Genomic DNA, 27,086 nt, shown 5'->3' on the forward strand with positions numbered 1-27,086 from the left:
TGGAGCTTCAATTCACCGCCGTGGCCACCCATCTTGACCACACCCTGTGGACACCCATTATCGCCCTTCTCCGCCCTTTCCCTATGCAACTTCTCCAACGTGGGGAGACCCAGGCTGGACGGTTAGGCTGTCTCGCTTAGGCTCCCGAGGCCTGCAGGTGCCTTCTGGGGGGAGGTGTCCCCCTACACTAGTGCTTCAACCTTGGCCACTTTAAGATGGGTGGCCTTCAACTCCCAGAATTCCCCAGCCACCACCCACATTTTCTTGGAAGGCCTTGGGTGCCCTCCCGGCTAGCACATTAATTACTCCTGCACTTCCAAGATATGAATTCTACTTTCGCAGAACGGCGTGCTGAGATTTCAATTTCCCCCTTTTTCTCTCTCTTTGGATGCATATTTGTCTTAATAACAGAGGCTACAATGGTCTCCACGATGACCCGAAGGAATAAAGTATCGGATAAACTGACAAGACATCAGTGTGGTCCTTGCCTGAATTAAAATTCCCCAGGACGACTTCCCCATCCCCAGAAATAAGGCCCATTCTCGGGGCCCTGAGATTCCAGCGGGGGTCGTGGCCACACAGGACCCGCGGCCCGTCCTTTCCTGGGGACCCCCGAGCAGCGAAGAGCCAGAGGCTTCCCCAGCCGGGGTTCGCTACCTCGACCAGGTTCTCGGGCTGGCGGTAACTACCCGGACCTCCGCCAACCGCAGCGCGCGAGTCCCAAAGCGGGTGGCCCAGCGCGGCGCCCAGACGGCCGCCGAGTCGCGCGGGGCCGCCGGTCTGGCGCGGCGGGGGCGCGGAAGCCAGGCGCGGGGCGGGCAAGCGCGGCTCGCGGCTCTGCGGCGCCTCGCTCCGAGGGGCGCGGGGGCGCCGCCAGGCCCGCACTCGGAGCCCGCCCGGCCAGAGACGCCGCCCCTGCCCTGCCTCGCTCCGGAGCCCGCGAGGTCCGGCCCCGCTGCCGGGCGCCTTCGGAGGGGCCCGCCCGGAGCGCCGCAGAGGTGGGGCGGGCCAGTCCCCCGCCAACCCGGCGCCCGCGGGGGGCACCGGACTACGCCCCCCCTCCCAGGCCGGCGGAAGGGGGCCGGCGCTCGGGCGAACCGGCGCGCGGGGGCCCTTCCTCTCGCGGGAACGGGCGGGAAGCAGGGGGTGTCCGCGGCGACTACAAGTCCCATGGTGCCCCGCTGCCCCGCCCGCCCTCGCCGGGCGTGGCCGGCGCTCCCCCTGGGCTGCGGCGCGCGCGGAGGGCGGCGGGGCGCCCCGTCTGGCTGGCCCCGCGCTGCACCCGCGCGCCCCCTTTGTGCGCCGCGGGCAGCCGGCGCGCGGCGGGGCGCCTCCTCCCTCCTCCCCCGCCCCCGCCTCCTCCTCCGCCGGCGTGCGAGCAGCTCCAGGGCCCGCGGCGGCCTCGGCGGCGGCGGATCGGCTCCCGCCCGCCCGCCCGCCCGGCCCGGCCCCGCGGCGCCCATGCGGCTGCAGCCCCCGCCAGCGCCTCGCCCCGGTGCCAGGAGGATGCTCGCCGCCTCCCCGCGAGCCAGGAAGGGCGCCGCCGCCGAGAGCCGCTACCCGCTGCACGCGCTGGTCTGGCACGACCGCCCCGGCGAGCTGGAGAGGGAGCTCGGCAGCGGCAAGCAGGTGGGGCCGCGCCGGGCCGGGCCGGGGGCTGCGCGGCGGGCGGGGGGGGGCGCCGCCGCCGAGGCGGTCTGGGAGTCGCCCCCCGCGCTCCACGGACCGTGATGCAGGGCCGCGGCGGGGGGCTGCAGTCCCATCGGGAGGCGAGCCTGGGCGACCCCTGCCCGGCCGGGGGGCGGGGGCGCCGCGGCCCTCCCTCCCCCCTCCCCCCTCCCCTCGCCGGCCGCCCGAGACCTCGGTGGGGCAGGAGGAGGGTTCTGGAGCATCCACAGAGGGCCTTTTGTTCGCCGGTGCAGCAGCGCCCAGAGCATCTTGGCGGCGGCGGGGGACGGGAAGGGCCCGACCTTCCCTCTCCCAATTCAGCCGAGCTCCCGCAGCTCTGCCCCCCCCGCGCCCTTCAACGGCCCCCCCCCGGGGGCTCTGCCTCTCTTTCCGGGGTGCTGCTTCTGTCTTGGGGTTTCAACCCTTCTTTGTCAAGCAGCTGCCCTCCCTTCTGTCCTGCCTGCCCCCCCACCCCGCCAGCCAGAACAAAACAAGAGGCCACGTGGCAGCCGTCTCTCCAGCTGGCACTCCAGCTGTGGCCCAAGGGGGAATCCAGTGAATCCCAGTGAAACATGGGGTGGGGGGAATCTTGGGGGGAGGAGAGCCGTGGAGGGCCAGTGGGGAAGAGGAGATTTTGTGGAGCACCCTGAAGGACCTGCCTTCAGTGGCCCAGGGGGTCAGTGTCTTCCTCCCCCATCCCAGGATGCCAGGGGGCCAAAGGGGCATTTTCCAGTGTGCAATGTAGTTGCAGCTATTTTTGGCTTCAAAGAGAACCCTATGCAAGTGCAGTCTATCTCTTGACCAACAGCTGCTGGGTTGATAGCCTTCACAAACTGCCTCTGTGTGGCTTCTAACACAAAATACTTCACTCTTGGACCCAGCAAAACCATTCTTATTTGGTAAAACTTAGTCTTGCCTGGAGAGTGGATAGAATGGTTGGTTGCAGACATCCAAGCAAAGGCCAGGCCAGCCAGCCCTGGTGCGGACTGTGTTGTCTAAAGATCAGGCCTCCCTGATTAAGAGCAGTCTACCTGTGAGTATGGAAGCTAGGAAGCAACTAACAAGCTAAGCTCAGAATGTGGAGCCAATTCAGGCTGCACACTCAGCTGTGATGGAATTTGCTCATCTTTGGCTTCCTGCCTCAGGTGAACCCAACCATCATAGTCTGGGAATCGTGGCTTATTGGCAAACCATGTTTGACCAAACCATGGTTTAGCATGATGGGTGAACCTAATTAGTGCCAAATAGCTCCGTTATACCTTCATAGCATCCTTGTGGATACCCATCCCTGAATTTACGGAGGATGTGAATTGAAAAAGGTAGATACGGGGGAGAGAGAAGAAGGGGCGACGTGATGCTTTGCCTGTTGACTGGAGTTCAGTTCTGGTGCGCGCAGCGGCCTCACTGACTTGCGGAGCTGGTGGGGTAGAATTCCCCTAATGTAGCTAATGGAATTGGTGCCATTTATCCCCGGATCCCCCAGCACTTGGGGCCACGGCTCCCTGCCTGGAGAGGAAAACAGGTTGTCTGGCAGGGCAGCCTCCCCATCTTATCCCTTGGGATCCCTTCTCCCACAGTGCCAGATTCAGGGACGGGGCCCTGTGGGGAATGAAACCCGTGCGTGTTGTTTGCGAGATGCCCGGCTTCCTGATTCCGGCTGGGATGTCACTTCTGTTGCTGTGTATTCATCCGTGTCGGCTGAACATCGGCCACACCCGCTCTGCTCACAGCCCTGTGGCTTGGCAGGGGAGCTGTGTGTCAACAGGGGAGGTCTGGGTTTGTGTTGGTGATATTTGCTATTGGGGTAAGTCCGGCCGGGAGTGGGGTGGGGTGGGGGGCTGGCACCGAGTGTCTTGCCTCCGGATGGATTTCAGAGGAGTCAGACTCCTGGCCCTGACTAAAATGCAGAATTGCATGACAACGCTGGCTTTTCGAGAGGACCTCTTTAGCCGTTTTGCCCCTGTGGTTGTAAAACAACGGCCACCACAAAAATACTTAAAAAGAGCAGACGGTGGCCCGGATTAGAGCAAAGGGGCTCTAAACATTGGCCCTGAATATGTGAAGTCGCTCTTGCCCCAGGACCGATGCCTTAAAATTATATTTTTCTTCCTTGCTTTGCAGACAGACCTGTGTTTTTGAAGTTTTTTTTCCTTTGTACACTCTCCTGTGCTGGATTATCTGCTTCTGCATTTTTTGTTCAAGTTCTTAAAATTGTACAGTTAGAAGGAGCCATATGGGGTACAGAGTCCAGCGAAGATTGTTGCAAAGTTCAGTGGCGAGGTGGGAAAGTGCTAGGAGGCCTCTGCTTTTATCGCCCAGTATGGTGACCTTGGCTGACCTCAGCAGGCTCAGTGGCATTGTACCTGTTTAGTGCTTGGATGGGAGACCACTGGGAGATCCCATGTGTGTAAACTAACTGGGAGATCAAGCAGACATCCCAGAAGATGGCAAGGGAAACCACCTCTGTATTACTGTAAAGAAAACATCACAACTAGCCATAAGTCACCAGGAAATAAACTAAACTTTGCCTGATATTCAGAAATAGTCTGCAGAGCTGTGAAGTTTATCCCACTAAAAAAGTTTAGGCCGTTGCAGTTCTTTAAGCTGGCAGACCTTGTAAATCAGTGTTTCTCAACCTTGGCCACTTTAAGACCTGTGGATTTCAACTCCCAGAATTCCCCAGCCAGCCATGCTGGCTGGGGAATTCTGGGAGTTGAAGTCCGCAGGTCCTAAAGTGGCCAAGGTTGAGCAACACTGCTGTAAACGCTCTTACTGTACTGCAGAAGACACGAAGTTTCACACTGTCTGCTAACTTTATCTGGAGGTCCTTCCTGCTGGTTTTAGCATTGCGTACCCCAAGTTGGGTGGGAAAGGGTTAACATACATATATATAACATAACATATAATTGTTGTAAGCTGCCCAGAGTCACTTGCTGAGATGGGCGGCTATAGAAATCCAATCAATCAATCAATCAATAAAAATAACAAATTATAATATAATATATAATATAATAATGACGGCTAATCCCCAAATCGGGGAGCTGTTTCCAGAGTCTGTCAAGCATTGAAGCCAAACTTTATCAGTGGGGGAAACGGACTGCCACAGGCACCTGTTAGAATCCACAGTGACACAGGACGTGCCACGGCATCATTGCCCACTAGAACGTCATTCAAGATGACCCCGTTGATGCATTTTGCAAATTACATACACTAATTGGCGCCATTCCTTGGCAGCACCGCAATGTGTATGACGCCTGCTTTTTTAAAGCCCCCTGCTTCACCCTTCTGGTCATCACAGATGCAGCCTGAGCAGAGACAACAGGCGGACATACCTCTCTTTTTCTCAGGCCAGTGCCCACTGACCCTCACATCTGGAGGGCACCGGGTTGGAAAGGCTGGCCGTGACGTCTTGCGGGAACAGCGACAGCCAGCCCCCTAACCTGAAATTCCCAATCAGTGGGTTTGTACAAGTCCTAAGCGTCATGAGTGTCCAGGGGGCCAGGGGATGCCATCATGGCTAGTAGCTGGCATCTCTGTAAACGTACACTATGGTTACCAGCTTGATGGCTTTCTTTATGCAACCCTTGCTATGGGGCCAACGGCGACTTCTCGTCTTAGCTTGGGTGTGCACATGCCCAGAGGCCAGGCCTTTTCTGGGGTGAACCCCCCTGCAAAAGAGGCCCGTTGAGCCCCTGGGCTTTCCAGGGCAGTGGGTTTTTTTAGACCTGGGCCAGTGGGAGCTCTCCTGGTCCCTGAATCTGGGCTTGTTAGCTTGCCAAAGTGAACTGGGCCCTGCGGAAAGGATCATACAGGTCTCTGGGTGTTGTAAAGACAACTAGAGGAAGGTCCCAAAGCATTTCGGAGTCTTTAGTCTGGCTGCTTAAATGTTCCATGATTGATTGATTGATTGATTGATTGATTGATTTTTCAAATTTCTATCACTGCCCATCTCTCCTGAAAAGGGGACTCTGGGCGGTTAGCAAGTGAGTCACTTGAGCAAGTGAGCCAAGCTGCATATGGCAGGAAGGAAACAGTAAATGCCTATGGTGAGCCTAAAGTCGCAGAGGAAAATGCCTGGCTCCAGAGAATAGTTCAGGCTGGGGCCCAAACTCACAGACAGGAATTCTTAACTATGGGTCAGGACCCCTTGTGGGGGTCCCAAGCATCTTGGGGTTGGTGCTGCCCACAGCCTCTTTCTGCTCCAGTTTTCCTGCTCTGCCACGGAGGGAAGTCTGTGGTCTCCCATTAATTATGCACCTTTTCATTAAAGCCAGTTAAGAGAACAAGTGAATACGTCCTCTTCCGTTTTTCATTAATATTTCCAGCTCTTCAAGCAAAATAAAATTCCCTGCCTGGTGGCGGAGCTTGGAAAGGGCTTACACGACAGCAGCCTTTTAATAACAAAGGGGCACTCTGTATGCGCTCTGGTGCTGTCTTGGATCCCAGAGCTGAATCTCAGTGTGAATAAAACAACTGAAAGGCGTAACCTTTGCTTTGAACCTTGCTTTGCCACGTCGTTGGTGGATTTGACTTTGTTTGCTTGAAATGGGCCTGCTGACATTTTGTGGTCCTGATGTTTAAATCTTTACTTACTGGGAACATCTTAAATAGTTTCTCTAAGGTTAAACAAAGCACACATTTGGAAAACAAATGTGTAAACAAGCTGCAGAGCTCTCCAAATATCGATTGCTGAATTATGGTTTGCTAAAACCAAGTTATTGAAGAAGCTGTAATTGGCTGGCATCCTGCAAGACACTAACCCAGACCAAGCAAACCACATTACAGTGTGGTGCCACGTACAGACTCGCCCGCTCTGCTAAGTAAGTAAGGGTTTGCTGATTGTGCTAAGTATTCACTGAATAAGCACAGTTTGCTGGCTTTCCAAAAGCTCATTCAGGCTTGGAGCAGTCTGACAACTGGGCCCCCACTGTCTTCTTAAGCCATCACTGTGGCTTGATTTGAGACGTGTGTTTCACAAGCCCCTCAGTGGTGGCTTATTGTGCAAATCACAGCTAAGGAGCCGTGGCCAAGCATGCTGTCATAGCTAGGGCCATTATACTGAAAACTGACTCCTGGAATGGTCAATTAATTTGTGTAACACCCTCCCCACGCAGAGTTATTTCATTGATGTCCAGCTTGGGCAAGATATCAATACGCCCCTTTTAATCATTAAAATGAAATGATTCAGCGGCCTGCTGATGACTGGGTGGGCAAACCAACTGGGAATCCTGCTCCAGGTGTGCCCAGGCCAGGCAGAAAAGCTCTCCAAAGCGATCAGGCTTAGGAAGAATTGGGACCCTCCTCTCTGATGCTTGCATCCCCCCTGGGTGCGTGCATTCCCCCCCCCCCAGCCTTAGGGTTTCAGTCCCTTTCTCCCTTTCCAAAAAGGAAACGTCCCTGAGTGGCCTCATGACCTAGACATTTTTACTGTTTTGGCTTGCCGTTTTCCCTGGATGGCTACCTTGTCCCTTTTGCGCCCAGAACAATATCCCAAATTTGGGGGAAACAATCATGCGTTGGTGAAAAGGCAACTCCTGTGGCCCTACCAATAGGAAGAAAAGAAGTGGAACAAAATGAAATTATTCGACAGAGAGCAGGGTTTCTCTCTCTCTCCATAACTGTGGGTGCTGCTGAATGAAATGGTAAGAGGTTAAAGCTGAAGGGAAGCGGGTCCTCTTCACAAATAGGGTCGCTGAGCCTCTGAAAGAACTGCTGCGAGGAAGCGGAGGGCTGCCCCACGGGGCTGCTGTGCTGGCAGATCTCTGTGCTGAGCCTCCCCCCCCACCCCAAACTTGTTTTCGTGCTGCATGTCATGAGAAATGCTGGTTCCCCTTATTTGCAATTAATGCTCAGGTGGTGGAGGGAGGGAGGGCTCTAAGCAGCCTCTGGGGAAGGCTGGGGAATAATAAATTGAGCATCTTCACCTCTTGCAGGCAGCCCCCAAGAGAATCCTTGCCAACACCTGCCCTTGCAGCGTCTAAGCTCTTGCTAGAATAAGGAAACCAGTCTGCCCAGACTTGAGCTGGCAGCTGATGTTTAGCAGAGCCTTCTTAGGTGAAGTAAGAACGCAGAAAGACTTGGCCCTGTGAATCCAGGTGAACAGCAGGCGCTTCAAGCATCAGTCGCCAGCCCTCATCTGACCCGCGGTGGATCGGTTTCTGATTTTGAAAAACGTCCAGTTTGGTTTCTTTCATTTTCCCTTTTTTTTAAAGTATTGCTGGTTCACTGAATTGAAGTTTTTTTTCCTTTAAGTTTGCACTGAAAATGCATGTGTTTTGGTGCACGTTTTTCCAAACAGGCAATTTTGTTTGCCTTTTTGCCTAACCCTGTGCAAATATGCTAAGATATAAATGCAATGTATTTCTCAAATACATTGCATTTCTCTACATTATTTATAACTGATATATGCCCTTTTACATGCTGCTCCTTAATATAATATAATAGCAAACTGCAAGAGGCTCTGCAGAACTGTTACTTATTTGAACAAAAACTAAATTTTAGTTTTTCTGGGGGCTCAAAATACAAAACTAAAAGATGGGATATTTGAGAACCCAATTTCTTCCCCATAGTTCAGTAGCGAAGGAAGGTGTTTGGGACTGGCCTGGGATCCTCTTGCTTGCAGAACAGATCCTCTATGGAAGGGTGGTAATTTCTGCTTGAAAATTAGCAAAAGGATCCTGACAGTGGAACTAAATGCTCAAAGAGACAGTGGGCTCCAATTTCCTGAGTGCGTGTACAGTATGCGGAAGCTGCATCACCTTCTGGGTGGGATTCCTAGAATTTGCAAGTAGGAAAAAAGAAAAGAAAAGAAAACCGCACAGGATTTGGCTTGGTGTGGTGTGGGAATCAAAGCCCTGTGGTTTGCAAACCATGGTTTATAGCCAGTCATTGTGGGATGAAACCCAGCTAAGCAAACAGCAGCTGAATGTGATGGGTGGAGTTGGCTGGACACCTTTTAACCAGAGGTGTCGGGGAGGGCCCCCGGCATCCTGCCACACCAGACGAGGTGCTCAGCCCCAAAGGCATCTGAAACAAAAGGAAAGGAAGCCACCTGTCTGTCCGCTGCTTCCTTCCGCTGTTTGTCCTCTCCTGAGCGTGGAGTTCTTTTGCTGTTTTCGGTCATAGGCTGGCATAAATTGAGAGCCCTGAGCGCGCAAGGTCAGCTCGATGCCACAGTGCTGGTCTACGCAGCTTTCCCCGTGGCAGCCGGACCAGGAGGGCGGAAAAGGTGGTTTCTGCCACGGCGAGTTTTCAACCCCCTCCTCTTTGTCCTGGCAGGTGGATGTTGAGCAGGTGGATCCCCGAGGCCGAACGCCCTTGCACCTGGCCACCACCCTGGGCCACTTGGAGTGTGCACGGGTTCTGCTGCGGCATGGCGCTGATGTGGCCAAAGAAAACCGGAGCGGCTGGACAGGTGGGTTCCCCTTTGTCCCCTTTGCAGGTGGAAAGCGGACCTGAGCATCACCACACCTTGTTTAGCACAATACGGTTTTCCAAGCGGCAGCAGCGATGCTCCAGAAGCTAGCCCAGATGGTCCCGATCCAAGCAGAGAGCAGCGCCTGCTTCCCTTTGATCTCCATGATAGAATTAAGCCTTAAGATAGGCTTAAGTCTCTACAGAAATTGGCAGGATTGAGCAAAGTAGGGCAAGCCACACTTGCCATGATGTCACCCGCAAGCCCTTCCTTTACTGCTTGCATCGTGGCACTGCTGTGGGGTGAGGCTCAGGTCGTGATGTCACTGCATGTGCTTGAACACCGTGAAATCCTGTCCCCCCGCCTGCCAGCGTAAAACAGGCCAGCCAGCTCAGCTGGCTTGTTTTCTGCCAGTAATTGACAATTGAGAGCCAGTTTGGTGTCGTGGTTAGAAGCACCAGGCTAGAAACCAGGGGACTGTGAGTTCTAGTCCTGCTTTGGGCACAAAGCCAGCTGGGTGACCCTGGGCCAGTCACTCAGCCCTAGGAAGGAGGCAATGGCAAACCACTTCCGAAAAACCTTGCCAAGAAAACTGCAGGGACTGTCCAGCCAGGCGCCACAAATCAGGACTGATTTGAAGGCCAAAAAAAATTGCCAGTTTCTGGTTGAGAGCAGACCAGTTGGATTTTCCTCTTGGCCCAAAATAATTAAACAGCCATATTTGTTTCTTTTTTTCTGCTGCTTTTTCTCCTTTTACTCTCTCCAGTGGCTGGCTCACACCTGCAGAACAGCAGCCAGGCCAGGTCACTAAAACCCAAATGCCACGTGCCCTCTGCTTGGACCGTTGTTTTAATTTTCTGGGAATCAAATGATGTTACTTGACCCCACTAGCTATAGTACCCAGTGCTGGGTGGATTGTGATCTTGTCATGCAGTCCTCCCTGGGCTTACTCCCAAGTAACTCCTGCTGTTTTTAATAAAATAAGGATGTTTGGGATGGTGGATAGAAATCTTAGACTGTGCTCCAGCGCAGATTTACATGGGAGTAAGAAACCACTGAATACAGCAGGGTTTACTTGGGAGTTAATAAGCTCAGACTGCATCCTAGCTTGCTTCCCCTGTGGATGCAATCTGTGTAAAACCTTTGATGTTTTATAGTCGTTGTTGAGTTTTTGAGCATGGTAGGAAACTCAGCTCCCTCTGAAGGTGCTTCCCAGTTTGTATGTGAGATTATTTGTTTGAAATTATCTCTTTTAATCTCCAGTTATGTATTTGGAGAGACCTATGCTCAAAGTCGGCTGATTGGAGCGTCCTAGAAGCCCTGCAGATAAATAAACAATGACCAAGCAAACAAAACTGGATGATAACTTTTATGAATATGTGCTGCGGCAGTCTGGGTATGAAGAGGAGGCAGGGGCAGCTGCCCGATTAAAGCATTGTCCCTGTTTTCCATGTGTTGTGTGTGGGACACATGTTAAAAGGGGGCATCACAGCCTCCACTTTTTCACTCTTTCCCACCCCTGAATATACAAAGTGGGATTCTTAACCACATACCTCTATGTGTGTGGTTTTTTTAAAGTTTTCATTTTAACTCCTTCGAAAATTACTTAGCAAATGGTATACTGAAAATGTTCAGAACCAGAAATGAACTGTCCTTAAATAAACACACACCCATGAAAAGACTTTCATTTCCTAAAATTACTTCCAGTTCACTTTTCAGCACGCTGATGCTTTGCTGAAATCAGTGCACTTAGAACAGTGTTTCTCAACCTCAGCAACTTCGACTCCCAGAGTTCCCCAACCAGCATGGGTAGACTTGGATTCCCAGAATTCCCCAGCCAGCATGCACATGCCCCCTTTACATAAGGGGCAGGGTTTGCATCCTGCTGTCACAATGCATGTCATGTCACTTGCCCCTGCTTCGTCCCCCTAACCAACACCCATGGGTGCAAGCTAACTTGCAGGTCAGTGGCAAAGCATCCTTTAGGGCAGTTTTCTCAACCTTGGCAACTTTAAGATGTGTGGACTTCAACTCCCAGAATTCCCCAGCTGGCTATGAATTCTGGGAATTGAAGTCCACACATCTTAAAGCTGCCAAGGTTGAGAAACACTGCTTTAGGGCATGGAGGAGGAATTGTTGCAGCCGCTCTGATGCGGTGGGGTGACCAGGGGGAGTCCGAAAAAGCAGAATACTGGCTGCAACATCATGACCACTCTGCCATGGCCACCATCTTGCCTTTTTTGACCCCCCTGCAGACACTGCAGCTCTGATGGATCTCCAGCATTAAAAACTGTGTCCCTGATAGCCTCTGAGTACCCTAATGAACGAAAAATTAAACTGCCAACAGAAAGGGGGAGACGGTAGCGGGTGAGGTCATTGGTGACCCCTCAGCGGACCATCTCGGCTACCTGCCTTCCCCCCATTCAGAGTGGCTTTGCCCTAAGCTGAGCCTTGCCCGGTTTCGCCATGCGCACCTCCAAAGCTCTGACTGCTGAGGGAGGGTCATCTTCATGCGCCCACCCTTGGAAACGGCTCGGCCAGGCCTTTGTCCAGGTTCCTCTGCGTCAGACGGTCCTCCTGATCCTTTCCTTGGGCTCCAGTGTTGCAGGAGGCGGTGAGCACTCAGGACCTGGAGCTCGTCCAGCTGGTGCTGCGCTACCGTGACTACCAGCGAGCGATCAAGCGCTTGGCCGGGATCCCCATCCTGCTGGAAAAGCTGCGGAAGGTCGGTCCTGTCCTCGCCCCTTCCTCAAGTCTCCCCTTCGTGTCCTTTTCGAGATTAGAAACCCCTTGGGGTGGTCCCCCCTCACTGGAGACCGGGCTAAGGAGTTTCAGGCCATAATTGCAGATCTGTCTGTCTCTCTGTCTTGGAAAGTGTCCTCAAGCCACACTTTCAAACCAATACGGGTAGTCCTCAATTTATGACCATTTGTTTAACAACTGTTCGAAGTTATGATGGCGCTGAAAAAAGTGACTTAGGACTGGTCCTTGCACTTACAACTGTTGCAGCGTCCCTGGGGTCACATGATCAAAATTCAGGCACTTGGCAACTAGCATGTATTTACGACGGTTGCAGTGTCCCGGATTCACATGATCGCCATTTATGACCCTCTCAGCTGGCTTCCGACAAGCACAGTCAGTGGGGGAGGCCAGATTCACTTAATGACCATGGCAAAAAAAGGTTGTAAAATTGGGCATGATTCACTTAATGACCACCTTGCTCAGTAACAGAATTTCTGGTCCCAATTATGGTCATAAGCTGAGGACTACCTGTACATGCTCTAAAACATTTTTCCAAATAGGTAGTCCTCATTTAGCGACTGCCTTTTTAGCGACCATTTGCAGTCATGATGGTGATGAAAAAGTCACTTTGTGACCCAACCTCACATTTACAACCTTTGCAGGTCTGTAAAGCAAAGGCAAGTGGAAGTTAGATTGTAAGCACAGTTAGGGTTTCACTTAATGACTGCTTTGCTTAACGATTGAATGTGCCAGAGGGCATTTGGTGGTTAATCAGATGCTGCTGCTACTTGGATTGCCATAAAATCTTATATGAGTGGGTTCAGTTTTAGTTTAATTAACGTGAATTCATTCGTTCAATCGTTATTGGTGGTCTTTTTAATTGTACCTTGTTACGTTGTAACTTGCCAGTAGTCTCTGTAAGATGCGGTACAGTGGAATATAAGACTGATGAATACCTAAACGGATTAATAAATCAGTGAAAATTAAGTTGGAAAAGAGGTTTTTGGCAGCCCTTTTAAAGGCCTAAGCATTTTTTGCTGCCAATTGATGTTAAAAACTCCAGAGACGGTTCTATTCAAACTTTTAAATCAGTGTTTCTCAACCTTGGCCACTTGAAGACATGTGGAGTTCAACTCCCAGAATTCCCCAGCCAACATGGCTGGCTTGGGATTCTGGGAGTTGAAGTCCACGTGTCTTCAAGTGGCCAAGGTTGAGAAACACGGCTTTAAATAATTCTACTTCCTTGCCCTCCAACTCGTTCAGCAGAGAGCATTGTCCTGAAAGGCAGATAACTGATTTTTGCCCCGCCCTTTTAACCCACCTCCCTTTCTGTTCTCTTTGCTCCAGGCCCAAGATTTCTATGTGGAGATGAAATGGGAATTTACTAGTTGGGGTACGTTTGCATGCCGAAAGAAAGCGACTGCAGTTCCATTTGGGAATGGGCTTGCATTTGTCTCTCCAGCTAGTGGAAAAACCTTCCCCCCTTAAGCAAAATCCCTCCCCCTATGAAGGGGCATCTGCAGGAGGAGGGGATTGAAAAAGTCAAGATAATATACATAGTCCTCACTTAATGACAATTCGTTTAGTGATGGTTCAGACTTACAACAGTGCTGAAAAAACCGAGTTACAACTGGTGCTCAGACTTACATCCATCGCAGCGTCCCTACAGTCATGTGATCACAATTCGGGTGCTTGGCAACCAGTTTACATTTATGCCCGTCAGAGCATCCCATGGTCACGTGATCACCGTTTCCGACCTTCCCGGCCGGATTCTGGCAAGCAAAATCAATGGGGAACCACGTGATTTGCTTAACAACCACGTGGTTTGCTTAACAGCTGTGGTAATTTGCTTAATGCCTGCTGCAAAAAAAGGTCGTAAAATCGGATTGGATTTGCTTAATGACCACTTTGCTTAGCAACCAAAATTCTGGTCTCAATTGTGGTCGTTAAGGGAGGATTACCTGTAGTTGCAGGCATGCAAAGCCCCGCCTGTGTTTATGTTGCTGAACTCGGGATATGCATGCAAGCAGGTGGGGCTTCAGTTCCACAGATGTGACTGCCATCTTGGCTTTCTTGACACCCCATGCAGATGTCCCTACCCCCAGGGCAGAGAACATGGCTGCCCAGGGCAGGGGGGGGCCTAATTCCTGTGGCAGGGGAAATTTGCCCCCTGGCACTCCGCCGCCTCTGCTCTTCCGCAGTTCCCCTGGTCTCCAAGATCTGCCCCAGCGACACGTACAAGGTGTGGAAGTGCGGCCAGAACCTGCGGGTGGACACGACGTTGCTGGGGTTTGACCACATGACATGGCAGCGCGGGAACCACAGCTTCATCTTCCGGGGACAAGGTAGGCGAAAAGGACTGGAAGGCGGGCCTCGGACCTCGCGCTAGCGGGGCCCCTTGCAGCTGCTCCAGAAAGCACACGTGTTTTATTCTTCCTTTTTAATGGGGCGTTCCGTGTCGTCATGCTGGCCACATGACCCGGAAGTGTCCTATGGACAACGCCGGCTCCAAGGCTTTGAAACGGAGATGAGCACCGCCCCCTAGAGTCGGACTCGACTGGACTTTACGTCAAGGGAAACCTTTACCTTTACTAATGGGGCGTTATGAAATTTTCAAGATAATCGCTGATGAAGGGTAAAGAAAGTAAAGCAAGAACGGAGTAGAAAAGAAGAGGAAAAGTGAAGTCAAAAGTGCAGAAAAAGGAAGGAGAAGAAAGGAAATACAGAAAAAGAATGACCCCTGACCTTCCTTGCTGCAGATACTAGTACAGACCTACAGTACAGGTGTTTTATCTTTCACAGGAGCCTGACAGAAATTTCCCTTCTTTTCTGGAAAAAAAAAAGTGCCTTTGCTTTAAGAATCTCATTAAAACCTCCTGCTTTAGTTCACTTAAAGCAGCAGCCTCATTTTTCACTCTCTTGGAGAACCCTGGATAAAACAGGCTGCTTTAAGGAAGAGCAGAGCTGTGTTGTGCATGCACCAGATCTCTCTCTTTCCAAATTGGTTTTGATGGGTCCACAACCCCTGTGTAAACAATGCTTAATGTATGCATTTGTTTTTCTGGGCTTCTGCTAACCCAGTGTTTTTCCACTTCTGCACTTGAAGATGCATGGACTTCAACTCCCAGAATTCTGGGAGATGAAGTCCAGGCATCTTCAAGTGGCCAAGGTGAAAAAACACTGTATTAACCTTAACCCTTTGAATGATAAAAGGCAGATAATCAATTTTAAAATGAACAGTTTCCTCCTCCTCTGCAATATTGGTGTTTTGCTGTGACCTAATTTGGGAGCTTCTTTGAGGACTTTTTAAGGGGGGAACCATGAACAGATCATAAAATGAATCAGGCAGGATCCAAGGCATCCGCAAGTACACGCATGTGATGCCACAACATACTTGGGGCTTGTGATGTGAGGCTGCTTTTGTGATTTGGCACCCTTGCACCCCTCCTGCTGATGCCCCCTCTCTTTCCCCCTTCCTCCCTCCCAGATACAAGTGCGGTGGTCATGGAGGTGGATCACAACCGGCGGGTGGTTTACTCCGAGACTCTGGCGCTGGCTGCCCACGACCAAGACACCGTCCTTGCGGCAATGCAGCCCACCGAGGAGCAGGTGATGGGGCGCCTCATGGCCCCCGTGGTCACCACGCATCTGGACACACGCAATATTGCCTTTGAGAGGTACTGGGAGGAGCGCGGGGGGTTCCACGGCTTGTCCGGAAGGACGCTTCAAAATAGTGGGCATTGTGGCATCAACAGATGACCAGGGTCATTGGGGGGCTGTCAAAAAAGTCGGGAGGGAAGCTGCAACTGTGCAATTTATATATGTTGGGGTGGGACTTTGATCATGGCTGGCAACCTGACTTTTTTGCCCCCCTCTCCCCATGGTCACTGCTGAAATGGGCCCTGGCAAATTCCCCAGTTGAAGGATTAAATGGGTGGCAGTTCAGCAGCTGGAGAAGAGTGGCAGCGTTAGAAACGAGAGTCACTCCTACAGAAACCAAAATTAGTTTTCCCTCTTTTTCTACCCTAAAGGCAGAGCATCCCGTCCGTCTGCCTGTGGTTGCAAACAGGCAGGGGAACATTTTCAGGTAATAGTACAGGCAGTCTTCGCTTAACAATCATTTGTTTAGTGATGGTTCGGACTTACAGTGGTGCTGAAAAACTGACTTACGACCAGTCCTCACACTTACAACCATCGCAGCATCGCCACAATCACGATTTGGGCACTTGGCAACCAGTTTGCGTTTATGACTGTCACAGTGTCCCGTGGTCACGTGATTTCCATTTTCGACCTTCCCAGCCAGCTTCTGGCAAGCAAAATCAATGGGGAACCTCGTGGTTTGCTTAACAACCACGTGGTTCGCTTAATGCCTGCAGTGATTTGCTTAATGACTGCTGCAAAAAAAGGTCATAACATTGGGTCAGATTCACTTAATGACCACTTTGCTTAGCAATCAAAATTCTGGTCCCAATTCTGGTCGTTAAGCGAGGACTGCCTGTATGTAGTTCACAATGTTCCACCCACCCACCCAGAGGAAGGAACACCCGATCTCACGATGTGGGAAGGAGCTGCCCACCCCAAGATGCCCGTTTCTGCTGTAGGAAATGGCTCTTCGGCATCACACAGTGTGCCATTTCTCGTCTTTCGTTGCGTGATGTTGCCCACATTTTATCCCCCAAGGTCTTTTCTACGATTATTATGTTAGTGCTGCTGCTATGATGGAGGCTTGTAACACACGTTGTCTCTCCTGTTTTCAATTTACGCCCAAAGGTTGCTTAGGAGAACGTGTTTCAGCTGCCCTTTGGAGTTTTCATTGTTGAGCTCTCATAGCTGAGTTGTCATTTTAACGTTCTCTCATGTATCTGGAGCCCCTGTTTTGTTTGATCTGTGTTGTTTATCAGATCTTTTTTTAGTTTTATTTTTTAATTTTGTTTATGTATTTGAATTTCTTATAGCTGCCCAATTCCAGGGGGCTCTGCGCTGCGTACAAAACCAAGAAAATCCATAAAAACAGATAAAACATCAAACCAAACAGGCAGCCCAGACTAAAATGACCTGATAAACAGCACAAATCAAACAAAACAATCTGGGCTGTCTGCGTGGCTTGATGTTTTATCTGTTTTTATGGGTTTTCTTGGTTTTGTGCACTGCCTAGAGCCCCCTGGAATTGGGCGTCCATAAGAAATCCAAATAAATAAACCAAACAAACGATTTGCAAGATGCCCCGGGAAAACAATTGCGCGTTTTGAAATGAGCCAAAACGGAGCCCCGTCCAGGCAGGGCAGAGAAGTCTGCGCAACTCCCACGCTGTTCCTTCTCTGTCTGCCAGGAACAAGACGGGTATTTTAGGATGGAGGAGCGAAAAGACGGAGGTGGTGAACGGGTACGAAGCCAAGGTGAGCGCTCTGGGGCTGAGGACCAGGAGCAGCTGATGCAAAGGGGGGGGCTTTGGGGGAGGGTGTGGCAGACACGCACAGCGTCTCCCTTCGCCGGCAGGTTTACGGGGCTTCCAATGTGGAACTGATCACCCGGACACGGACGGAGCACCTTTCCGAACAGCACAAAGGGAAGACCAAAGGTGAGCGTTGCCTCGCTGTCGCCCAGCCTGTTATATTTGGTTGCTGAATTGTCCTGTCCGCTCAGCCCCAAACTCACGAGTGAGCTGCATTCGTACGTCGTGTGAAGGCCCAGGATGCTGGGCTACAAAAGTCCAGGCCGGCAAAAGGCAGCTGAGCGGCCTGCTTTGCTCCAGCCCAGCGTAAACCGGTCCAGTTCGGATGTGGGGCGATGTGCGTCTGCTCCCGGACGTGAACTGACCAGGTTACGGGTGCAGTGCGATGCCACCCTGTGGGCCTCTTCTTGGGCAGACAGGAGAACTTCCCCAAATGCCCCCCAATCCAGCTGCTGAAGATGAAACCCCACTGATTTTTGGGAGAGCAGGAATGCAAAACGTAGCCGTTAAATAAACCAGTCTTTGCAAAGCTGGGCTGCTGGGTGTGTGGGAAACTCTGCTACCTTCCTGCCAGGCGAACACGGCTCCATTGCAGCCTCGCCCTGAGAGTGGTGCTCAGCTTTGGCATCTGTGACTTCTGTGTTGTTTTCCAGAGTTTCTCAAACTTGGCCACTTTAAGATGGGTGGACTTCAACTCCCAGAATTCCCCAGCTGGCTGGAGAATTCTGGGAGTTGAAGTCCACCCATCTCAAAGTGGCCAAGTTTGAGAAACATGACTAGACTTCCCCATCTGATCTACAGCCCCAAGTTTTCCAGGTTGTCTCCCATCCCAAAACTGACCATGTCTGCCCCTGCTTAACTTCCTGAGGTCATTTAATCTAGTCTAGGAGCTGCTCTCTGCAACTTACCTTTTGAGGTTGCTTGTGAACTCAGCACGTTTGGGTGATGGTAAGGGGGGGCCATTTGGGACCAAGTTAAGAGAAACGGAGCCATCTCCTCACTTTCTTTTGGCAATTTAATTTTTTGTTCATTCGGGTGCTCCGAGGTGGTCAAGATACCGTTTTTAATGCTTTTAATAAGTTGGTGATCCATCAGAGCTGCAGTGACTGTAGGGGGGGTCAAAAAAGGTAAGATGGTGGCCATGACAGAGTGTCCATGCTGTGGCACCCACCATTTTGCTTTTCTAGACTCCCCTTGGGCACCCCATTGCATTGGAGTGCTTTGGACACTGGTCTGATTAGAAATAATGCTAATTAAAAAAAGAACCAGCTCTGCCAACTATGCACTGTGCCCCAGGGGTGGCATCTGCCACCCACAGATTCCAGATCCCCCCTGTGTACAGCTCTTCTCTCTTGCAGGTGGCAAAACCCCACTGCAGTCCTTCCTGGGCATCGCCGAACAACACGTGGGTCCCAATAACGGGGTGAGTGACTGGCAGAGCAGTGGGTGCCAGGGCACAGGAGCGAGGGGAGCCACCATCCAGGCCTTTGGGGAGGCCGAGGGTCACCGACGTTCTGCTTCTTGCTCCTTTTGGCTTGGAAATATTTGCAGAACTCCCATTTTATGTTTAACTGCATTATGTGCTCAGCTGTTTATGTGAATTCCCACCTCAAAATGGCAGGGAAGATGATGCTCGTTTTTGGCAATTGGCACTGGAGCTGAAGGGTCTGCTCGCCCTCCCAGCCAAAGGGTCAAGAGCTTACTCAGAGTGTAGGCAGGGGTGTGCAACTTACTTGGACTGGTCAAGCAAGGGTGTAAACTGTGCTCCCTCAATTGTTGGCACTGAGATCTCACGGGAGGGTGGGCGGTCAGTCAGAAAGACAAAGGAACGGACTCTCAGTTTCCAAGCCAGTTTTTCCCATTCTGGTTCTCTCCTGCTTTCCACCCCACAAATGAAGAGCTGCAGGGTTTGAGCCACGGGTTAGAGGCTGGATTGTTGGGGATGGGGTAGAGAATCCTGCAGCATGAGTGGGCTGGACTGGATGGCCTCTTAGAGCCTCCTGACTCTGATTCTGTGATTTTTGAGATGGCAGCCACCTGACCCCGGTTTGCCCAGGGCCCCCTCCTGGAAGGGTGTCTCCCCTGGGGCGGGGGCCCGCGTGTCTCCCCATCTTCTCTGTGCCCCCCTGCAGGCCCTCATCACGCAGACACTGAGCCACGCCAACCCCACCGCCATCACGCCGGAGGAGTACTTCAACCCCAGTTTCGAGCTGGGGACCCGTGACATGGGGCGGCCGATTGAGCTGACCACCAAGACCCAGAAGTGAGAGCAGAGCGGCGGGCTGTTGGCACGGGCGTGCGGGATGGGGCCAGCGGGAGGGGTTTTCCCTGGTGGGAGCGCGGCTCACGTCCTCCCCCCCTTCCCCCGACAGGTTCAAAGCCAAGCTGTGGTTGTGCGAAGACCACCCCTTGTCGCTGGCTGAGCAGGTGGCCCCCATCATTGACTTGATGGCCGTCAGCAACGCCCTTTTTGCCAAACTCCGGGATTTCATCACGCTGCGCCTGCCACCCGGCTTCCCCGTCAAGATTGGTGAGGACCCCGGCGGGCTGGGGCCGGGGCGGGGCAGGGCTGTCTCCCCTTCCCTTTGGGGGCTAGTGATCCTCAGAAAGCAGGAAGGTGGTGTGGGGGTGTTTGGGGCAAGAAATGGGGCCACGTTCTACCTTTGCCCTTCTGGTTTGCGGGAACACCGCAGTGACACGTGACATGTTGCACACTAGGAACACAACACGTTGCACCCTGCTTGCTTTCCTCAGTTTCCCTCAACCAGCCCTGGGAACTGTTTTGATTTACTGCCATTCCTCGGATTCCATGCAGAGAAGCTAGAGACCGGGAGGAGGGGGTGGGGGGAGCCCCAGGTGGCAAAGCATCCGGGTACACGGATAGGCACACCTGGCGGGGAGGTCAGACGACATCAGGCATGTTATACCGCCATTGCACAAATGATGCAAATTTGCGCTGTGGCATCATGGCACACGATAACGCCCTCAAGGCTGCTCCAGATGCCCGTGTTCCATAAAGAGGAGCTCAGTGGACAGATGAATCAAGCACCTGCAGCAAGATGGGGTGTCTGCTGGGGGCTCTTGCAATGCAGTTCTGGGAATTTGTCCCCAACCGTGGTTGCAGGGAGCTGTGCAGAGTCCTGGAGGACCCCTTGAAATATTTTCCAGGCCTTGGGGAACCCCTGCACATCCAGGCTCCAATATAGGCCAGAAGTTACCAAATTATTATATTCGTTCCATGGGTGGGCCTGTATCTCTGCATTAACAGTGTTCTTAAACTAAAAATAAAGAATGAAACTTCCCTCTTTAAGGTGAAGTTGCCCAAATTTGAAATAATTCTTTAAATAAAGCGTGATCTCTCAGGGAGCCCCTGGTGACCTCTCGCGGAACCCAAGGGTGCCACGGAGCCCTGGAGAAACCCTGGGTTAGAGCGATGGTGGATGAAGGGAGTTGATTGCAAAGCACCCAGCCAAGAGGCTGGTGGGCAAGACCCTTGTGCGTGCCCACGCAGTCATCCTTCCTCTGCCGGTCTTGCATGGACTTCCTTCGGAAAAAGGGTCCCTCCTCCTCGCCTGGGCACTGAAGGAGACGGCAGGGCCGTCCTGCTGAGACACATACACTCTCTGCCCTGTGCTTCCTTCCCTCTTTGCCCCCAGAAATCCCCATCTTCCACATCCTCAATGCCCGCATCACCTTTGGGAACCTGAACGGCTGCGACGAGCCCGTGGTCTCTCTCCGTAGCACGGGCAGCCCTGGCAGCGATGCCCCCTCGCCAGGGAGTGACCGCTCCAGCATCAGCAGTTCCAGCTCCCTTGGTAAGGGAAGGGGAGGAGGGGCAACCAGGGCGGGCGATGGGGGGGCTGGGGGGTGCCCAGTGAAGCCAGCAGGGGGCTGCTTGGAGGTAGGCTCAGTGGGGGGGTCAAGGGAGTCAAGATGACCTCCCAAGCATGCAATTAAACGCCTGCCACTATTTTATGTGGGCTGCACATGCATGTGAAAAGGGGGTGGCACCTCAGTTGAAGGCAACAGCTTGAGTTTTTCAATCCCCCTCAAATACCTCTGGGTTTTCCAGCTGGGGGGAGCCACCCTGGAGAAGGGGCTGTCACATTTTCTTGTTACAACTACAGGTGGTCCTTGACTTACGACCACAATTGGGACCAGAATTTCCCATAAGTTGTTGTGACTGGACCCGATTTGATGACCAGTTTTGCAGCGGTCATTAAGCGAATCACTGGTCATTCAGCAAATCCAGCTTCCTGATGGACTTTTTTTGCTGGAAAACAGCAAAAAAGTTGCAAAACGTGATCATGTGCCTACAGGATGCTGTGACTGGTTGTAAAAGTGAGGCAGTTACCGAGCGCCTGGAATGCAATCATGTGACCATGGGGTGGTGGTGCGACATTTTGCAACGCTTGGAAGTGCTTTACAGCAGGGCTCCTCAACCTTGGCAACTCTAACTGTGTGGACTTCAACCCCCAGAATTCCCCAGCCAGCTTTGCTACCCCTGGGGCTCTCCTGGTGGCCTCCCATCCCAGGTCAAATCCAACTCTGCCAAGTTTTTTTTTCAAGTTTGTTTATACATACAAGCATGCATGAAATTTAGAGGCCAAGTCTGGGCAGCTTACCATGAAAAAGTAAAAAAAAAATGACAAAAGACAAAAAATCACCAGTGGCCGGAAGACAAGCAGAGAAACCAAAGACACATCAGGGTCTCGGGGGGATTCGCTGAGGTTCAGTAAATGCTGCCACCGGAACTTGGTTTGGCCATGCCCAACTTTTTAAACCTCAGCTACTGCCACCTAGGCAAAATCACGTACCGAGAGAAGAGAACCCCTGCAGCTCAGGGCTGCGCTGTGGAGCCCTGGGTGCTCCCTGAGCTTGGCAGTTGGCCGGCAGGCCTTTCGTTGCCCGCCGAGGCCGCCTCGTGTGGGCTTTAACTGTGGTCTGCAAAGAAAGAAGGGGACCCGGGGGTTATTCGTGCCTCCCTTTCCATGCCAGGGAAACCCGGTGCCAGCTCATTTTGGGAGAGGAGGGGGCTGGAGGGTTGCGTCCCTCTGATGGTGGTTGGACCCCCTTCCTGCAGGCTCCTGCCGCTGCTTCGAGATGGACCCCTCCCTCTTTGAGGCCCCCCCGGGTTACAGTGTTGTCGGGAGGCACCCAGAGCCGTTGCGGGAAGACGACGACGACCTGTTGCAGTTCGCCATCCAGCAGAGCTTGCTAGAGGCGGGCAGCGAATATGACCAGGTGGGGGGAGACCCGACCTGGTGGGGTGGGGTGGGGTGGGGGTCACAGGGTCCAGAAGCTGGGCACCCATGGGGAGGTCAAAAAAGTCAACATGGCAGCCAGAACTGTGATTGAAGCCCATCCCTGTGTTGCAGCTGCAACATGCATTAAATAAGGCGGGGCTTCCACTGCACGGACACAGCGACCATCTTGACTTTTTTGACTCTCCTGCAGACATCCTGCCGAGAAGTTGAGGTGTCTTGCTCAAATGCCACTTCCTCTGCTTGGAAGGATCTCGGACACTGAGAGGCACCAAGGACCCTCTGCCTTCAGAGCCAGTGGGGGGGCCTGCTGGGCAAAACAGTCACAGCCTGGTCAGTTTCACTTGGCGTTGGGGCAGCTGCCAACGTCCTGACTTCCTCCGCTCAGCTCAGTTCGGTGGGGATTGACGTGCCAAAAGCCCTGGGCTAGTTCCCTGTGCCTGCCAGTTAAACAGATCCAGGAGCCAGGGGTGGAGAAGGCTGGTCGTGTTGGAGGGGGCCGCTCTACCCGGTCTGGGCTGGCTCTGGGTCCGCTTCAAATGCATAAGATGTTCCTGTTGGCAAGCTTCAAACTGAGGCTTGCCCTCTCCTGCTTTTCACCATGGCATCTTCTCACCCTCCCTTCCCTACGTGGGTGTTTCCTGTGGGTAAGGGTTGTTCCAGGCGTCATGACATTATTTGCCCAGTGACGTCACTGTGGCTTCTGCCGGATGTCTGTGGCTCCTTAGCCACTTAAGTTGGGCGGTTACCAGCATAGAGCTGGTGGGTGCCATGGTACCACTTCCATGGTACCTGCTAAAAAATTTAATAACTATTTTCTACTAAAGATGGATTCAATTCTCACAAGATCACCTAAGGTCCTGTAAGATCTTGAGCATTCCATGTTTTAATTGATCACGTTAATGATTTTCTGGCATCCATATTATTGCATGAAGTCACATGATGATGGCCAGTTTGTTGACCATGGGTTGAATGCAGCTTATGCCAGTAAACCATAGCCTAGGCAGGTTGATGGAATTTGAAGTCTGAAACAGTAAACCATAGGCTGATATCACATCTGAATCAGGCAATACGCATCCAAAGCAGTGTTCCTCAACCTTAGCCATTTTAAGATGTGTGGACTTCAACTCCCAGAATTCCCCAGCCGGCTTGGCTGGCTGGAGAATTCTGGGTGTTGAAGTCCACACATCTTAAAATGACCAAGGTTGAGAAACACTGATCCAATGTAACTGTTTGGGGGAGTCAAATTACCTGTCCCCTCCCTGCAGGTAACCATTTGGGAAGCTTTGACTAACAGCAAACCAGGTACCCTGCCCATGTCCCAGGAAGGGCGCAGAGTCAACCGGTGAGTTTCTCTTCCAGTTTCACTTTCTTAGGTATTTGTCAATTTCACTTCCTCATTTCTGAACACCTGTCAGTTTCACTCTTATTCCTGCTGACTGAGATTTTTGAAAGATTGCACTAAAATGCAATCTTCCGTATGCATTTTTCCTCCAAAAATCAAACATTTTTCTTCAAAAACCAAACAGAATTTTTTATTTTTGTTTGTGATTTGGCCTAATATATACACTTATCTCTGTACGTTAATACATGCATTTTTGTGCATGTTTAGCTAATATAGATTAATTCTTTTGATGATTGAACTGCCTTGCAACATTAGAAGTCTAGGTTTACATGTAAGAAGCAAATTAAATCAGTCTGTCTCTTAAGTGGCTCAGCTGGAGGTAGAACTTAGCCTGAACTCCATTGCTTAGCAAACTGGCTAAATTCAGATGGATCTGAATTTAGACAGATCCACAGCCAGTCAAAAAATATTTTTATTTATTTATTAATCAAATTTCTCACCGCCCATCTCCCAAAAGGGACTTTCCAGCTGGGTTCAGACAGTGTGTTTAATCTGCTTATTTTTTCTGGATCATCATCCTCCATCATCATCATCCCAAACAAGCTGAATTAACCCTACGCAATAACTCACAAAAACCTAACTGGGGTTGAGCCAGGCTTAAACCCAGCCGGAGTTACTCTGCTGGGTGCACAGGGCTGCTCTGCCTTTCACTGACCCGGCTAAGTGGGTCTTGCAAAAGCAGAGAAGGGGCTGCGTAGCCTGGATTCCTCGTAAAACTAGAAGAAGGATTTTACGGGGCGCCCCAAGACTCAGTCCTCACCTGCAACATCTGCATTTTTAAAAGTAACGGCTGCTTCAGTTAACAGGTGAAGGCAGGGCAGCTGGGGGGGGGAGGCGGTGTCCAAAACAGTCAATGTGGCTGTGCAATCCAAATGGACACTCTGGTCCAGAGACCAAATTAATCTAAGGTGGAGGCATCACCCCCCAGCCTAGATTAGCACTCACCAAGCTGCCTGTGTCTTCCATTTGCCCCCCCAGGACACCCCAGCACACGCCACCCCCACGGCCTGCCACCCCCCAGCAGCCGCTTCCTCCGGCAGGCAGGGGCCCCAGCCACGGGCTGCCCACGTACGCCGAGCAGCTGCGCCTGGCCATGGAGCTCTCGGCGAAGGAGCAGGAAGAGGCCGAGCGGCGTTCCCGCCAGGAGCAGGAGGACCTGGAGCGGATCCTGCGCCTCTCCCTGACTGAACAATAGGGGAGTCCCAAGGAGGCTGGGGGGGCACTCCCGCACAGCCCCAGCCAGCCTCCGGAGGAGGCTGCCGGCCAGCACAAATGGACTGTGCCTTCCCCACCTCTGGCCCAGCTTGTGCACAAACCTGGACCCAAACAGGATGGACTGGGGCAGGGGGGGCGCAACTGGGGAGGGGAGGGCTGCAGGGGCTCTGAACACATTTCTCCTCCCACCCCTAAGCCAATTAACTTGGCCCTCCATGGGAGGTGGGGAGGTCTGAATCAGCCCGAGGTTTAGCTTCCTTGTCACTCATTGCAGCAAAGCGGGGGGGCTCCCTTCCCCTCTCCCCTCTTCTGGCATTGGGGCGAGTGGCTGGGAGCTGCAAGGCTCTGGGCTCCATCTGTCGGGCACATGGGCATCTTGGCCAGGTCTCCCCCATCGGGGTGCAAAAACCCAGACCGCCACCAGAGGGAGCAAAACTCGGCTGGGCCGCCCTCTAGTGGCCATCCTTATTTTTGCAGCCCTGATGCTGAGCCTTGGTGTGGGAAGCTCAAGAGGAGCTGGCTTTGGGGCTGGTGAGCAAATTTTCAGCCTTAACACCTAATTGCTGTTAGGCCTATGTGGGTGGAATGGAAGATGCTGGGATGAATCGCACTGCGGGTGGGAAATGGTGCAGGAGGTGGGTGTAGGCACCCTTCCCCCTGGCCACACTCAAAAGGATTTTTTCTAAATCAAAGCAAATTTGGTATCCAGTTTGGCCCACTGCTTGCATTTTCAAGCTTCTAGCCCAGTGTTTCTCAACCTCGGCAACTTTAAGATGGGTGGACTTCAACTCCCAGAATTCCCTTGCTGGCTGGGGAATTCTGGGAGTTGAAGTCCACCCATCTTAAAGCTGCCGAGACTGAGAAACACCATTCTAGCCAAATCTCACAGGGTGGAACCATTGATGCCTAAAGGAAAAATTCACCTTTCCGTGCTGCAGAGAACCCAAATTGGTTATGCAGAAGAAAAACCGTGGTGTTATTTCTTGGCAGTTCTTTAACTCAGAACTGAGTTTACATTTGTGCTGTGCCCCCAAAGGTCTCCCTTGTTTGCCTTAATAGGCCTGCCACATTTGGGGTGCCAGTGAAGTATGTCCTGCGTCTCTGTGCTGAGGTCTGCAGGCATCCTGCCTACGATAAGTCTAACTTTCAAGGTGATGTTCTCTGTCCCTCCCATCGAGCTAATTCCAGCAATGTCCCGATTGCCCAAACCTCCCCACTACCCATGAATAAAAGGGGAGGGGGGCTGGGGGGTAAAGAGGGCCAGGGCAGATTCAGGAAGTGGGCATCAATTCTGCATTAATTCAGAGAGGGATTAAGGAGGTGGTAGGTAATGCTGGATTGTTTTGGATCAGGTTCAGTTGGCAGTGAATTCAGGAAACGCAAAGCCCAGAAAAGGGAAGACAAGCTTAGTTAATCCTGGATTAATTGGAGGTGGGTGGCTGAATTGGAAGGGTAGTTAATTCTAGATTCAGGGATGTCTGAGCATGTTAAAAAGGGGGTGGGGCTTGGTGCCATCATGACTGCCATCTTGACTTCTTTGACAGCCCCCGCCTAGGTTCAATTAAGATGTTCCAAGAAGCCAACCGTCACTTCTATATTAAACACAAAACGGGGAGCAGAGAAGGGCGACCCTGATATGCTTAAGGAGTGATGGGTGCCCCGTGGCAGCGTGTTCCCCCGACCCCAGTTCAGCACCAGTAGCACCAAGTGCACTTAAACCCACCCTGGCCTCCCAGACAGGTCTCCGCCTGCCTTCTGGGGCTTCCAGGTGCGCCTTGAGGCTGCGTCCCCCTCCACCTGACCCCGATGCGTGGTTACCAGCTTCCAAGGCAGCAGGGCTGTTCGAAGGGTACCCAAGGGTGGCATGGGGGATGAGATTTTGGCACAAGAGGAGGCAGGGCACGGCCACTCCAGTGCCAGCAGGGG

At 52.3% G+C, this 27,086-nt stretch overlaps 1 protein-coding gene across 1 annotated transcript; it reads left to right on the plus strand.

Moving 5' to 3' along the window:
* Positions 1–1,417: 1,417 nt before the first annotated feature.
* Positions 1,418–25,277, plus strand: ANKRD13B (ankyrin repeat domain 13B). The gene is made up of 15 exons (XM_063295460.1): positions 1,418–1,629; positions 8,947–9,082; positions 11,683–11,807; positions 13,172–13,217; positions 14,026–14,169; positions 15,312–15,501; positions 17,154–17,220; positions 17,321–17,402; positions 18,635–18,699; positions 19,409–19,539; positions 19,649–19,806; positions 20,933–21,091; positions 22,360–22,520; positions 23,809–23,885; positions 24,924–25,277. The coding sequence occupies exons 1-15, from the start codon at positions 1,462–1,464 to the stop codon at positions 25,138–25,140; spliced, it is 1,926 nt and encodes a 641-aa protein (XP_063151530.1). The 5' UTR covers positions 1,418–1,461; the 3' UTR covers positions 25,141–25,277.
* The last annotated feature ends 1,809 nt before the right edge of the window (positions 25,278–27,086 follow it).

The sequence above is a fragment of the Candoia aspera genome, chromosome 1, assembly GCF_035149785.1.
Source record: "Candoia aspera isolate rCanAsp1 chromosome 1, rCanAsp1.hap2, whole genome shotgun sequence".
NCBI lineage: Eukaryota > Metazoa > Chordata > Lepidosauria > Squamata > Boidae > Candoia > Candoia aspera.